We start from the raw sequence: 14,464 nt of genomic DNA, 5'->3' as shown, positions 1-14,464 counted from the left end.
GATTCATTATCCTTCATTACCAGGTGAGCAAGCTCGTTTGAGTCCTGGTCATTGTTCAAATTAGTTTCACGTCAGGGTGTTTTTGCTCGTTCCTCGAGCGACATATGCACAGAAGCTGAGTGCTGTTTTGTCGTCACTATATTGAAAGTGTTTAAATGCTGTGTCCCAATCCACGTGCATACATTGCTATGAAAGTGTTTCAGGTGAGCTACGCTCGCACCACATTCCTGCCTGGGCGGAGACGTTTGCAGTTCCACCGAGCCCACTTCGGCAGGGTAGCGCGGATGTGCTGCCAACACAATAATGGTGCACCATGTGACACCTTTGGGACACAACAGCAGAGAACCCATTCCAACCAGTCTTCCTCGGAATTTGGTCATGGGTCACAGCAGCATGTATCACTATCAGGTGTCAGCGGACACGAGAATGTATCTGAGATGTAGTGCGGCCTTTTCGGAGCCCGACGATTCTCACACAGCCGGCATGCAGACCGGGAGTGTGACTAGTATCAGCCGTCGTTTCTTGCTCAGCTGGCAGACCGCCATCAAGACGTACGCAGGGCCGTTTATGAGCCATGCTGCTGGAGACTGCAGGCCTAGGCCACATAGAATCATCCTGACTGGCGCCGCAATCGTCTACGGTTCCAGGGCGCCTTCCGCTGAGCGGACACAAGCACCGAATGCAGCGATGGTAGGTAAGTGTATTCCAAGCCATGCTGCAGGTGAGTGGAATTGGAAAGTCCAATTCAGGACTATAGCAACGTGCCTAACCATAGGCGTCAAGCTGAGGTATGTTTTTGTTCACTTTCGTGGTGCGTGTTATACTCGCCCAAATGACTTTTTGCGGTGTTTTTTAATACTTCAATCCCGTCTAACAAGGTCAAAATGACCGTAGGAGGCACCCAGTGCCTTTTGGCGAGGATTTTTCTCACGCTGGCAGTCTCGTAGCGACGTCTCTGCCAAGTTTTTAAAGTAATCCGTTTCATACCGTTCATGAATTTTCTCAAATTCTTGAGTTGTTGATTCTTTGTTTACTGAGAACGTTATAGTACGTTCATGATTGTGCCAGGTAGGGTTGGAAAAATGTTTCTCCATGGGGAGAGTTTATGCAGTAAAGTTATGTGGTTTTCATTGTTTTACTGCCAGTACTTCCAGTATGGAGCCATGCTAAGCCTCTTTAGAGGTAAATGAGGGTTTGTTAAACCCATTGTTTTCGCTCCGCTGTTTATTGTTGACTGTTATGCAAAATTTGCTGTTACTACTTGGCTTAGATCGCCAGTTGCTTAGCATTTTTATGCAAATGTATTGGAATGGATCGTTGAGCGCATTTTCCGTAATATTTCTCGTTCGGGTCACTCGTCGTCACTGTCATGTAAAATTTTCGTGGCTACGTTAGCGTTGATCGCCATCGTGTTCGACTTTTCTTAAAAGCTCCTTGGTTTTTCTGTTTCAAGCTGATCAAGCAGCTTCCGCTGTTTCAGAGTTGTCTGACCATTTTAGGTCTTCGCGGTTTTCGTTACTTGGTATATTACTTGAGTTTCTTTTCGCTGATGTATGTTTTCGATTGTTTTCGCTCTCGCGTACCAGTTTTCGATTTGTTTTCGGGTCTTTTAGACGCGCATTTTCGCCGTTTTTTTGTAGGCTAGCCAGGCGTTGACCTCGGGTGTTAGGAAGTCTCACGCTTCTTTGAATATTTTACCTTTTGAATATTTTACCGCTACGGCGGTGGCCGCTTTGGAACGTGGTGTTAGGTCGGACTTCGCCATCAGCTGTTTACGTGTTAATCTTTTTACCTTTGTCATCACAAGCCGTGTGCCTTATGAGTGTATGAATGAAAGACCTTTGTGGTACATTCTTTTCTCGACGGACTAGATAGGCTGCCTTTCAAATAGGCCTTGTTCAAGCATCTCTTGTTCGTCCGTCGGGTTCCAAGTTCAAGCTTAGCTCATCCTGACCACATCACATTCGTCTGCCGTCAACGCGTATGTTACATGTCCATTGTAGTTCATGCGACAATCGCTACATGGCGCTGTTTTTAGGTCAGACTTTGCGTGTATTTTTAATATGGCGTCTCTCGCACTTGAGTGACTCGTCTTCTGACGTGCAACACATTGTCTTTGCCGCGTTGTTTCATCGAGCCTTTGTCTTTTTTACCCGGGTTACTTCCATGGTTTTTTGTATACCGTTGTAGTTTTTCTGATGTGGGCTACGCCAGCCGTCAGTTTCGGTTTTCGTCTGTGCAGACGGGATTTTAGCGCTTCCGTAGTAGCGCATCCATACTCGGCTTTCGAGTTAGCGTGTTCGTTACCTTGTACGGTACCGCCCGGTCATCTCCGACGACTTTTACAGCATTCGAACGTGTTTCGATTTTGCACTCTTAGCCATGGGCTTTCTTGTTCACCCACACAGTGGGACGAGTACTTTTTGTTACGGCATTAACCGTTAATGATTGGTGCGTTCATTTCAGGTACTCAGCCGGCCAGTTATACTTACCGCTCTTGCTGGAAACGGTAGGCGGCTTCACAGAGTTTCGGGTCGTTCCGTATTCACGCGTTACTTCACAAGGATTCCGGTGTTTTTCTTACAGGCGTGTGCTTCGATCTTCCCGGATCGTTTCTACAGCACGTTCCCATAGCAACCTTTGACGGTTTGCCCAGTTCCTTGCCCACAGGTCAGGGCGGTTTATGTGTTATAACGTTATTTACTTTCTTGCCAGAGAAAGTTTTATAGGACTTCTGTCTCTGTTATGAAGATTTGAGTAAAATTGAGTCGATTTATTCCTCCTTTTCATCTTTTTTCTTTTTGAATGAATCAGGTGGTACCCAGCACGAGAGTACACATTTTATATTCATTTGAATTCTCCTCTGACCAAGCGTGTCAGGCTGGTGCTTTCCTGTGGCGTTGAATTTGCTCCACAGGTGCTCGCCTGAAATAGTTCTCTTCCAGATCCCATGCTGAGACTCCATGCTGAGACTCGGTAGGAAGAGTCCAACATTTGGCATTTTCAGATGCGAATAGAACGTCTTCGTCTTCACCAAAATGGATCGAACGACCTGTTTTTCACACTTGAGTTATGGTTTTTCCATATACAAGTAAATGACCAACAAGGTCTTCGCCAATCAGCATTCCCTGTACTTGTTTTGGGCTATTAATTAAAGGTGTTATGCCTTGTGTTTGCAAGCTCTTTTTCATAGAATATGAATATTCCGTTCTTTTCAGACATGGCTTGTTCTGCGAGCTTCTCAGCTCTGGAATGCTGTGCAGTTTTCTATCTGCATCTAGCAGATTTGGATCCAATGTTTCTTTTCACAGGACACTTTTTTAGGGGGCTCCGACCTCTACTGCCTACACAGCCAGGGTTCTGTCTAAAGTAATGATGAAGGCAGCTAACTGGGCTTTTGTTTTGACATTTGGAATGTTCTGCAACAATTTCTTTTTGTCTCTCTGGTTAATCAGTACTGGCCTCTGCTATGAAGTCATGCTAGGTATGACCACGGCGGAAATGGAGAGAGACAATATAAAATTGGACCAACTTACGTGCAGGACAATTGTGATTGTCTCTCCTCCATTGAAGCCGTGGTCATACCCGCCCTATCTTTGTGTTGCAGGTTCTGCATTGGTATATGCCCACCCTAAGTTCTTCGGCCAGTACTGCAGCTGGATTCAAAGTAACTGGGGTTTCACGGGAGCACAGCCACAGGCGGAAGTGGGAGGAGTCTCTTTTCACTTCCGATATGGCTGTGAACAGCTAGGACGCGTGTGCCTGCCTGCCAGAGGAATGCTAGGTATCACCACAGCTTCATGGAGGAGAGACAATCACAATTGTCCTGCACGTAAGTTGGTCCAATTTTATATTTTACTACATCATCTGAATTTAATTCCCCCATTCCAGAGCCTTGACGAACTCTTCTTCTGTAAAGCTGAGCATCTTTGCAGCTTCTACATGCATCTGTTGGGAGAAAATGTACAATATCAGTTATAGTAATATGTAACATAAGAAAAGCAAAACGTAACATTGCAAATACAACACAAAGTTGTCATCTCTATAAAATAAACTAGCCTAGGTTAAAATGCCTTCTTGGGATGGGACAGAGGCCACTGTTTGAAGAGAGTGACACATCGAGCACCTAAGTAACCCACCACACTAATCAATAAGGGGTTCATCCAGATGTGAGTGGATCAAGCCTTACAGTCTGGTCGTACATAATTGATACTGTACTTAACTGGTGTGTTTTAAAGTAATAGTAATGTATAAGACAAAAAACACAAAACAGTGACCTTTTGCCGTTTGAGTATGTCGATGAGTTTGAGCTGTTTCTTGAAGCCGGCCATCAGCTCATTCTTCTGCTTCTCCAGCCGTTTGTTCTCCTGTTGCAGCTGATCCACTCTCCTCCGTTCCTGCTCTGTTGTGTCCTGGGTAGAGGGAAATGGGAAACAAGAAATTTTTTTTTTAAATCTGGCCTTGGCATTAGATATGGTGATGATAAAATGGTGTAAGCTTGCTTGGTAATGACTGCAAGAGTATTAAGTCTACTGTACATTACAGTAGAATGTACATTGTTTGCTATGTTACAGATGACATTACATACATACAATGTATCTTCTATTTCTTAGCCACAAATTAAAGAGTTCATGCCAGGCTGGTCTGTTTGCAAATATATGTTCAAATAACAAACCAAAAAACCAAAGGAAAAGTTCATTTTGGCCTCAACTCAATTGCATGGCAAAAACGCATCCTATCATTAATTTTTGTTTGTGTGCTCTGAGTGCTGTATATACATGTAGGTACATGTAGTTATAACTGAATGCATTATCTCTGAGACCTTATTGTTGTTGGGGCAACTGTGTACCTTTGAAGATGACTTTGCTTTCTGTAGCTGCAGCTTGTATTTCTCCGCCTCCTCCAGGGCCCTGTTTAATCGCACCTCCGTGGCGCTGTGGTTTGTGTCTGCCTGCTTCTGCTGGCGCTTCAGTGTCTCCAGTTCCTGGGAGGGAAATGTAGCATAGACTCAGCTCTATCCACACAAGTAAGGACTACGACAAAATTGCATTTCTGGTTACCTGACCAACCCCAGCAAAAGCCTACTAACCCTAGCCTTTTACATTTGTGATCTGGGTGATGAAAAAACAGCATCATTTTCCAACACATTCTCACTTCTGTTCGATTAGAAAATTGTGGTGCTTTGTACATCTGTGCAATCAAAATATGATGTTAAAAATACCAGTGTCCTGATGCATCTTATTTTACATTATTGAACTGTATTCATTGTCTCAACTTGGTTGAAATCCAAAAAAGAATCCCTCCAGACATATTCTTCCAAGACCACAATTGGAAAAGCAACACAAATTTTCTAGGCCAAAGTATGACACACTTGATAGTACTTTCCTTGACAGCTTTCATTTGTTGTACTACAATGATAATTTCTCATGTTTGTATTCCCATCTTCCCCCTGCCTCACCTTCCTGAGTGAAGCCAGTTGCTGCTCAAGACCGTCCGACTTCTTCTTGGCGTCTTCTGACAGCTTCTTGAACTTCTCCATCTGTGACTGCTGGGTCTGTGTGGTTCTGGTCAGTCGTCCTCGCTCCTCCTCAAGGTCTGAAATACAACAACACTTCTGTACTAGCCCTTTCCATACTCTACCTTTTTGTGACTGAATGAGAGTTAAAGAATACAATTGAGAATTTTTCATGTGCGTGCTAGCACCTTAATGTTATTTCATTGATCACGAAGTAAACAGAGACAGTCCAAGCTTGTGTTGTAAAATACTAGCAAGGTGTCTAATTTTGCAACAATAATGACGTTTTCTGTAACATCATAGAGACATCAAAAATATGTTCTGAGTATTACCAATTCATAATACTTCATAAAGCTGCAAAATTGTGGCAGAAATAGGGACAGAAATACCCTTAGTTTGAAAGTTGACAGGAGACAGCTGAGATTTGATGAGGATGATACAGTGCCCCTGCTCGCTCAGGAGATTCCAGAGAGTGTTTAGAATCTTTATCATTTTAGATAAAAGGGTCTATGGATAGTGACCAGTACCCTCACCTGAGACAGCTCTATGTTCCAACAGCCCTAGGTCTGGCTACGGGTTAGGGGGTGTCAGACAGAACATAGGGACGTCAGAATATGGGGCTGAAATGTAACCATGCATCCTCACCTTTGATTCTTGTCACCAGTGTAGAGTTCTCATCTCCCCTCTTGTTACATTCATGCCCCAGTCTGTCCACTTCCTCCTGCATCACACGCAGCTTGGCTTTCAGGAACCTGATCTGGGCCTCTGAAACAGATCAAACAATGTTCCCATGTTTTTCTTTCAATTTACATGTAGTATGAATGTTACACTAACTTACAAAACTGTTTTACTGAGAAACTACATGAAATGAAAAGGTAAATGTAGTCCCGTAGCCTTTTTTTGAGGCTGAAGGGGCAGTGGGTTGTTATCTAAGGTTCAATGTATGGTATTGGAAAAGGAGATCATTACTCTCCTTCCGCCGCCATTTACCTCCCCAACCAAAGTCAGGTACCCATTTTTACACCGGGGTGAAATTAAGAAAGTACCTTCCTTAGGACTACCAAAGAATGCCATGAAACAAACCAGTGACCTCTCCACCTTGTGTCCACTGGCATAGTCACCTGGTCATTTGACAAATACAAGACCGTAGGACATTATTCAGAAAAAACTCTGACACAAATACATGTGAATGGTTGCGATATCCGAGAGGCAGAAAACCTCACCTGAGCCCATCTCCTGTGCTGCTGAAGGTAGAACATCATCCATGTCATTCAGGGTTCTGCCTGACTCCACCTCACCCTCCAGTTTAGTGATGGTTTCTGTGAGGGAGAAGTCTGACACCTCATCAGGCACTGCTACATCCTCAGCTGCAAGCTCTGCCTTGGACCTGGGTCTGAAAATCACAGAAGGAAGTAATTGTGATCAACCTGGGGTGCTTCTGGTTACCTGACTGACACTAGCAAAACCCTGCCAACCTTAGCCATTATTTGGCTAGACCACTGAAAACATGTCAACATAAACTTTTTGATCTGACATCTTATTGATAAAATAAAAAACAAGACTTGAGGTATTCCACAAGTAGAATACAGCTTTGAACAGCTGATGTAAGACTTCTCTGTTTAGTCAAAGCATAGCCCCGATCTACTTCTAGAGTCACAGACCAATCGTAACTAGGACAATAGCAGCAGTGCAGATTTACCATTTTCAGTGCTTTCTTTTTTAATCTGAATCTCACTAGATACATTTCTTTGAAGCAAATTCATCACAAGACTAGTATTGGAATACCAGGGGAATGTTGGAAAGGAAAAACCAAGCTAAGAAAATTAATGAATTATATACATACATATTTTATGCAGATCCCCAAACTATGCGATAGGGCATAATGCAATTAGTTGGATTCCACTGTAATTACCTAGAAGCTCTTGACTTGTTCCTCTGTTTGGTATGGTTGGATGTTGGTCTGACTTTAGGTCTGACTACTGGCTCGTCTTCAGGCTCCACACTTAGATGTACAGGGTCTGGAGAGGTTTCTCTCCTACAGAAAAAGAGTTGTACTGTTGTAGTACATCAGTCTTACACTCTTACCGCAAAATGCAATATAATACAAACTCCTGCAACAACCATCAAATAGGGGTGGTATGTATAAAGATTTTCATGTCAGTCCAAAATACTGTTTAACAAAGTAAAACTGAAATACATCAGGACATATTGTACAAGTATGATCGTCTACATGTATTGAAACAGAAATGAGAACATATACATGTATTGGAAAACAATTCTACAATGTTTTCATTACTCAAAGATTTTATGTCCCTTGTCACCAGCTCACCCCCAAAAGGCCTGGGATGGCATGTTTTTGCTAGGATTGGTTGGAAACATTTTTTGCTAGGCTTTACTGGTAGAACTGAAACCCACAGCCTGACAGGTAACAACCAACCCATAGCTTTCTAAGCCATTGTCGAGGTCGATAGTGGAGACCCTGGCATTACTGATAGAACTAAAATCACAGCCTGACAGTTACAAACCGACCCATAGTTCTCTAAGTCATCGTCCAGGTCTATCATGGACACCCTGGACAGCAGACAACCGCAGTACTTCCTCCGCTGTGGGACTTTGGGATTCAGTGCAATAAACAGAAGTATGCGGTAATCTGTTGTGCAATTAACTGGCTTCTCCATAGGTCTAAAACCATGATTTACCCATAGTTTTCCAAGTCATCGTCCAGGTCTATCGTGGACACCCGTGAAAGCAGACTGTCCTGTCCCCTCAGTACTTCCTCTGCCTCCTGCACCAGTGTAGCCGTCCGTGCCTCCAGCTCAGCGTTCAGACGCAGGTACTCCTCCTCCTTACTCAGCAGGTCACTGGACGACTTCTGTGGAATCATGATTTAAGAGAAAAATAAATAAGTTGTTTATGACTACTACTATAGTGTCGAGATGGTCTCATGGTTAGGGTTGTTGACTTTAAATCAGCAGATCGCTGGACGACTTCTGGGGAATCATGATTTAATAGAAAGAAAAACATTTACTGTTAACCACTGTACTACTGTAGTGGCAAGGTGGTCTCATGGTAAGAGTTGTCTAGAAAAATAACATCTATTGTTATTGCATATTTCAAGACCTCCGCACGGCATAAAAAAGTGGTATGCATACATAATTTTGGAATTATTGCTGTGCAGTGTAATAAGGTAGATTCAACTGACAATGTATAAAAAAATGACCAAATACAGTGACTTAATTTTCTACGATTTGTCCATGATTTTAATACCTTACCTTTGCTGTACCAGGTCTAGAGTTGTTGTCCTTGCTCGAGGGCGGTCTTCTGTTCATGTTTGTTCTACTTCCCGCACGACTGGAACTCATCTGAAGGCAGCAGAAATATACAACGTCTTTTTCAAAATTTGAGTTGTTACCTAGTCATTCGTGTTAGCTAGTAAATGGATTAACAAAGCAGGTATTGCCAAGTGTCCAAGTATCCCTTGGAAACAACACCCCCCTCCCCCAACAAACAGAAAATATCGTACACAAAAACATCGCTATCATCGCTGTTATATAACACAATCATAATTGGATCGGGTCTTAGAGACAAACATTTAAATGTTTACCTTTCAAAGGCAGAAATAGTCACCTAGATCCGAGGAAAATGTCAAATTTGGGGGAGAAAAAAACAAACAACTTTGAAGGTCCTGAAGAATCCCGCTCAGGTCAAAGGTCGTTCAAACACGCCGATGCGCAGCTGCGAATATTACACTTTATTTGAGGGTAAAAATAGGTTGTAATAATATTTGCAATATAGTATTAATTTACATGGATTCGTAGCTATATGGCAATATAGTACTGAAATAATTGATACAAATATTCTATATAGGATATCTATGCATTTAGATTACATAAGTGAAAGTTTTTGAAAATCTAATCTCCTTACCTATCCAGTGAAAGTGGAATAGTCTGTCCAGGTATCAGGTCGGGTGCGGTTTGTTATTGTTTCTCAGAATGACACAGAAAGGTGCGCGACATGGGCAGGTGATGCAGGTGAAATCAGGACAGCTACAGGTGCACAGCTTACGGTAACAGGTGCGTGGCTCGAAACACGGATACGCAGGCAGAAGGGTGCACACGCTGGCTTCACACGAGACAACAGATCGTAGACCTTGGAAAAGGTAAACGACGTTTAAATCATAACTGCAACTGCTATCAAAGACAATTACAAAATCGTGCCCAGATTATGAATCCGTCGAAGCAAGGATATAAAACCACTTTGGTCGAATAGGTTGAAAAATATACTAGTAGCAGAAGAAATTATGATATTATTTTTCATGTAATATCAATAATATACTAGTGTAACGGAAAAGGTTGCCATGCCGTGCCTGTACCAGTGCCTTTTTACGTAAACCCCAGAGATAAAAGGAACACCGTGTGTCTTGTCATGCTCATGAAAGGAGATTGTAGTTTTTGATTATTCATAATTGAAAATATGATTTGCAATGTCTGCTCGTGTGATTCCAATACCAGTAGTGTAGGCAATACCAGTAGTAGGCAATTATGATATCATACAAGATATGTTTTGAATTTTGAAAGCTCCAATTGTGCCAGTTGTTTGAAGAGGGTCTGCATGGGTGATTCTGGCAATGCTTATCAATGGTAAATTCAAAAGAGAAGGCAATATTGAATGAAAAATTCAGGAGGACTGGTTAACGTCAGGAGGTTAACGTTAATTTGACTTGTCACTGCAAACAATTTAGGTAACAATGTAATTGGATTGCTCCATATTGTATTCATGAGGCATCTGGCAAAACTAGTCGTGAGCAACTGGATGCTCTGTTATGACTTTCGGGCAATCTTGCGATTGATTACGTAATTTACATGTACATTGAATTTGCCAGTTGCACTTTAATTGAATTAATTCAGAATGTCATACATCGCCCTCCTACGTCATGCTAAAAAGTAGCCTACCGAGGAGCAGCGCAAACTTGAAACTGGAGTTCCTACCTGGCTGAAAAACTCAACTGTATAAAAGAGCATAAAGGATGATTTGCCAACAATACTTGATGAGGAATAAGAGTGGGCTAGCTTTGATTAACAGCGATTGGTGACACAAAATAGCTTGCTAAGCCTCGCATAAGAAAAATGAGGCATGCATTTACTGAGCAGATAAGTACTGGTCACACTCATGACTCAGGAGGAAGGGATGCTGGCTCAGTCTTATTTATATTCCCCGTAACCTTGCAGTGGCCTTCGGGTTTTGTTACTTGGTGACCATTGAGTCAAAAAAGAAAAAAAAACTTTATAAAAACATGTCTTCTCACTTGCCAGACCAATTCTTGTCAATACAATTCTTCTGAGGATCAATTCAAGGCTGCCATTTAATCCACCAGTGTAAATTCATATGTACCAATGAGTGTAGTGGACTGTATCCTGCTATATAGCTTTGCAGGAGGGTCTGCTTGGGGGGATCCTCGCAATGCTTAATGATAAATTCTGCTTTATCCATTGTCATCATGCAGTCCAGGCATAACAGGTGAAACATGCTGTCGTCAAAAACTGAGAATGCTGAACATTAACCTTGCCAGCCCTCTGCTACATCTACGTAGAGGGATTCATCCATTAAGAGGGCCTACATGGGGGAATCAAGGCAGTGCTTAATGGTAAATTCAGGAGGAATGACTCAGAATTGATTTTTTCTTGAAAAAGTTTTTTGGATAAGTTCATTAGATTATTCCATTTTATTCATGGCTGTAAGCACTTAAACAACAGGGCACTTTGCTGTGAATTTGGTACAATTTGGCGTTGGACTATAATTGTTGTATCAATAAGGCCACAGCAAGTAAGTTTTTTATATGACACCAGCGTGATCCTTAATTTTTTTCTGATTTAGGGAAAAAATTTCCCCAGAGATGGTTAACATTATGAATAAGTAACAAGATGGAAAAATATATCATGTGGTATCTGTATCTGTAGCTGTATCTGTAACCGCCCTTCGGCATAACACACCAGCTTGGTAGCCTTCACTGTACTTGTATCTAAGTAACACAAGTGAGGAACATGTAGCCATGACCATAGTTGTACAAGTGAAACTAGTTCAATAATAAAAGTGGGACCAACGTGGTAGCCATGACTGTGATAAGCAATGCAGTCTAATGCACTAGTGTCACTTTTTGTATATCTTGAATACAGAAATAATAGACTTGTTGGCTGTGATTCCATGGCCCTGATTTGTCCCTTCAATTCTTGTAATAACATGTATGTCGTCCGTTTTGAAAATCTAACTATTTAGGAATTTTTGCCCAACATTGTTTTTTTGCTCTCTGATTAGATTTGGAGTCTACAGAGGATGTCATCCATAAAATTTACTTGCTGTGGCCTAATACGTAACAATGAATTCAGGGTAAGAAATAATGTGCGTAGTCACTTATTGTTATTCACGAAGAATATTCCACCAACACTTAACATTGAATTGAAGCAGGCCCTTGTCTGGCTACGATCAACAGTAATTAGAAGTGCTCAAGCTATGCCTCAAAGAAAATGGCTTGGAAACCCTCATTTAGCTGACATCTTTGGGATATCTTTTTCCTTTTTTTTTTACTTTGTCCAAATCTTGCCCAGTCATGTTATAACATTAAGATTCTTTTTGTTGCGTGTTACTAGTATTCTTTCTTCCCAAACAGACCTTTATTTTAGTTGCATTGAATATAATACAAATCAGGTTCCCTCCCTCATCCAAACTGTGCCCACCCGAGCATGTAGTAGAAGTAATTTAGTAAAAGTGCAATGTTAGTGGATGGTCGTGACCAGAAATGTAATGAGACAAACATAAAAACCCCTGGGTGAAATCACATAGTCTAGTGCTGACGTAGTTCTGCCCTAGTTGCTACGTTCCATCTAGTATTACTGTTGTAAATAAGCTTTAAGGTACTTCAGGCTAAGCTGACAATAGGCCTATTTGCCTTTAACTTCTCCGTGTGAACAGTACATGCTGTCGTATGTCAATCCTTTCTTGTGTTGTCTCCTAGTTTTAAATCCATATAAGGCGATCAATATTTGTTTGTTTCGCATAACCGGTTAAGTTAGCAGGAAAAGACCTCTGCCTAAGACGAAAAGATTGGTGCGTAAAACTGGACTGTAAGGTTTGATCCACCCACACTGGGTTAAAGGCCTGCTACTCGTTTCTTATTTGTGTTGTGTGATCTCTAACGTACGGCTTTCCTCCTCAAGCACTGGACCTCCAGGTTTACATCTCATCTGAGTGGACATCCCCAACCATTTAGCATTTTTCCTCTCAGTGAAGTGAGGAAATGACTACAAAAGGTACAACATTGGGGCCTGCCAGAGATCCAAACCCAAGACCTTTAGATTATTAGTTTAACAACCCTACAAAACCACCTTGTATATTTTCTTTTCTGCCAGGTGTAGCCAGCAAGTCTCCAACATACCCAGAAAACTTCACAGCAGATCCTCACAGCTGTTGGATCAGGACTTGATCAGATTTGTGAATAGGAGGAGTAGAGTGTGTACAGCCTTGTGAAGACAATGCCATGGGGATCGGATGCTCTGTTCGCTCCTCCGTGCCGAGCGCGGAATTCGGCGAGGATTCACACGATGGCCTCAGGTAAGGGTTATAGCAAGTAGCACGATGACACTGTGAATTCATTTACTTTTGCAGTGATTTAACACTTAAACTGCCAAACCCGGATATATCCGTCACACATATACATGCCCTGTGTGCCGTGCCCGGTTATAACCGGGATAGGGTATTACCATGAACCCCGGAAGCTAGGGACTTCGGCCTTGTTTGGGGGTCTCTTTTCGGAGGTCAGCGGTCAACCCTTGCATTAATAGCATTTTATAGGGCTGAAACTATGGCAGTTTAAGGGTTAATTTTGAATTAGGAAGAGGAGGGTTTTGCTGTGTTTTGGATTTACTGCTGAAATGATTCTCCAACACTGTATGTAGTCATATACAAGGGAGACACATTTGTGGTGTGATGAATTTGGAGTGGAGAGGTCACTGCAAAAAGCTCAAAATTAAAGCTGAAGAACCAAGCTTGTATTGATCTGGTTTGGTATACTGTAAGTTCTCCAATGGCATACACATTTTTAAACTCATTAAGTTGCAAACAGGTGTTCCAGATGAACGCAAAAGTTGGGTGCATATGTTATACGGGGGTTCTCCCCCGAAAAGTACATCATTGGAGTGGACTGCACACATAGGGTTTAGAATACTTCTAATTAATCAATATTATTACAGTTCTACCAGTTTTGGGCCACACCAATTTAATTTATTGGTTCTCAGATTTTTGAAGTGAAAATATGGCAAGCAAACATCATAATTGGCAGGGAGGAAAACTTGAATATGACCATATCCACTCCATAAACCTGAGTGCATCAAGACATACACCTGGTCCTCAGGCTATGTTTTTATGATGTTTTTCCAGTTAAGCATATGAAACCATAGCATCATGGCTGTTCCACATACTTCTTTTATATATCTTTTTAAACTGTGAATGGACAAATTAAATTGGTGTAGCCTTAGACACATTTCCAAATCTTTAAAACTGTCTAAAAACCCCAGTGCAAAGACAAACAAGAACAGTCATGACACTGGGGACATGCCAAGATTTCTAGCCTTGTTGGCCCAACTGAGCTTTACTATGTTGAAACGGGCTTGTGTTTTCCCCCTACACTTGATGCTTGAGTGCAAAGCTGGAGAATGGCCGTCCTATCACTAGGTCAACAGTGGCATTCAGCTAACAGGGCGACTATTGTGTGCAAATGCTCTGGTCCTGCCTTGTTTTGTTAGGCTTTTCTGGAGAGTCCATTTACTTCAGGGTCACCATAGCAACTTGGAGTTCAGAAGCCCAATGTTTTCCTCACTGAAAGTTTTACCGCACTGTAAATTCATTACCGTAATTTCTCGAATAAAAGTATGCACCCCAATTAAAATACGCACCCCT

General features: G+C 41.9%; 3 protein-coding genes across 4 annotated transcripts in view; 2 read left to right on the top strand and 1 right to left on the bottom strand.

The window, feature by feature from the left end:
• The first annotated feature begins 408 nt into the window (after positions 1-408).
• LOC118417580 lies at positions 409-3,871 on the top strand. Its single transcript, XM_035823172.1, has 3 exons — positions 409-694; positions 3,608-3,746; positions 3,838-3,871. The coding sequence occupies exons 1-3, from the start codon at positions 427-429 to the stop codon at positions 3,869-3,871; spliced, it is 441 nt and encodes a 146-aa protein (XP_035679065.1). The 5' UTR covers positions 409-426.
• LOC118417411 (testis-expressed protein 9-like) lies at positions 3,853-9,257 on the bottom strand. 2 transcript variants are annotated; one of them, XM_035822968.1, is made up of 10 exons: positions 9,120-9,257; positions 8,788-8,877; positions 8,215-8,387; positions 7,428-7,550; positions 6,739-6,908; positions 6,161-6,280; positions 5,459-5,595; positions 4,850-4,984; positions 4,278-4,412; positions 3,853-3,948 (listed from the first exon to the last, which is right to left on the bottom strand). In XM_035822968.1, the coding sequence occupies exons 2-10, from the start codon at positions 8,875-8,877 to the stop codon at positions 3,874-3,876; spliced, it is 1,158 nt and encodes a 385-aa protein (XP_035678861.1). In that variant the 5' UTR covers positions 9,120-9,257; the 3' UTR covers positions 3,853-3,873. The 2 variants fall into 2 exon arrangements, with proteins under 2 accessions (XP_035678861.1, XP_035678862.1); XM_035822969.1 differs by lacking the exons at positions 8,215-8,387; positions 8,788-8,877; positions 9,120-9,257 and adding an exon at positions 8,045-8,202.
• Positions 9,258-9,439: 182 nt separating this feature from the next.
• Positions 9,440-14,464, top strand: part of LOC118417410 (NACHT domain- and WD repeat-containing protein 1-like) — a 26,301-nt gene continuing 21,276 nt past the window's right edge. The window contains exons 1-2 of the mRNA XM_035822966.1: positions 9,440-9,674; positions 12,919-13,120. Of these exons, the coding sequence (XP_035678859.1) occupies positions 13,047-13,120 (74 nt within the window). The 5' untranslated portion in view covers positions 9,440-9,674; positions 12,919-13,046. The remainder of the gene's footprint in view (positions 9,675-12,918; positions 13,121-14,464) is intronic.

Source organism: Branchiostoma floridae, chromosome 6 (assembly GCF_000003815.2).
Source record: "Branchiostoma floridae strain S238N-H82 chromosome 6, Bfl_VNyyK, whole genome shotgun sequence".
Taxonomy (NCBI): Eukaryota; Metazoa; Chordata; class Leptocardii; order Amphioxiformes; family Branchiostomatidae; genus Branchiostoma; species Branchiostoma floridae.
The sequence above is the reverse complement of the archived record's forward strand: the minus strand, read 5'-3'. Positions and strand labels throughout refer to the sequence as shown.

Coding starts and splice junctions, on each gene's coding strand:
- LOC118417411 (XM_035822968.1), bottom strand. CDS start 8,877: ATGAGTTCCAGTCGTGCGGGAAGTAGAACAAACATGAACAGAAGACCG. Junction 6,281..6,738: donor AGCACAGGAGATGGGCTCAG/GTGAGGTTTTCT, acceptor GATCTGTTTCAG/AGGCCCAGATCAGGTTCCTG. Junction 3,949..4,277: donor ACATACTCAAACGGCAAAAG/GTCACTGTTTTG, acceptor TTCTCCCAACAG/ATGCATGTAGAAGCTGCAAA.
- LOC118417580 (XM_035823172.1), top strand. CDS start 427: ATGTATCTGAGATGTAGTGCGGCCTTTTCGGAGCCCGACGATTCTCAC. Junction 695..3,607: donor ACCGAATGCAGCGATGGTAG/GTAAGTGTATTC, acceptor TTTGTGTTGCAG/GTTCTGCATTGGTATATGCC. Junction 3,747..3,837: donor TTCCGATATGGCTGTGAACA/GCTAGGACGCGT, acceptor CCTGCACGTAAG/TTGGTCCAATTTTATATTTT.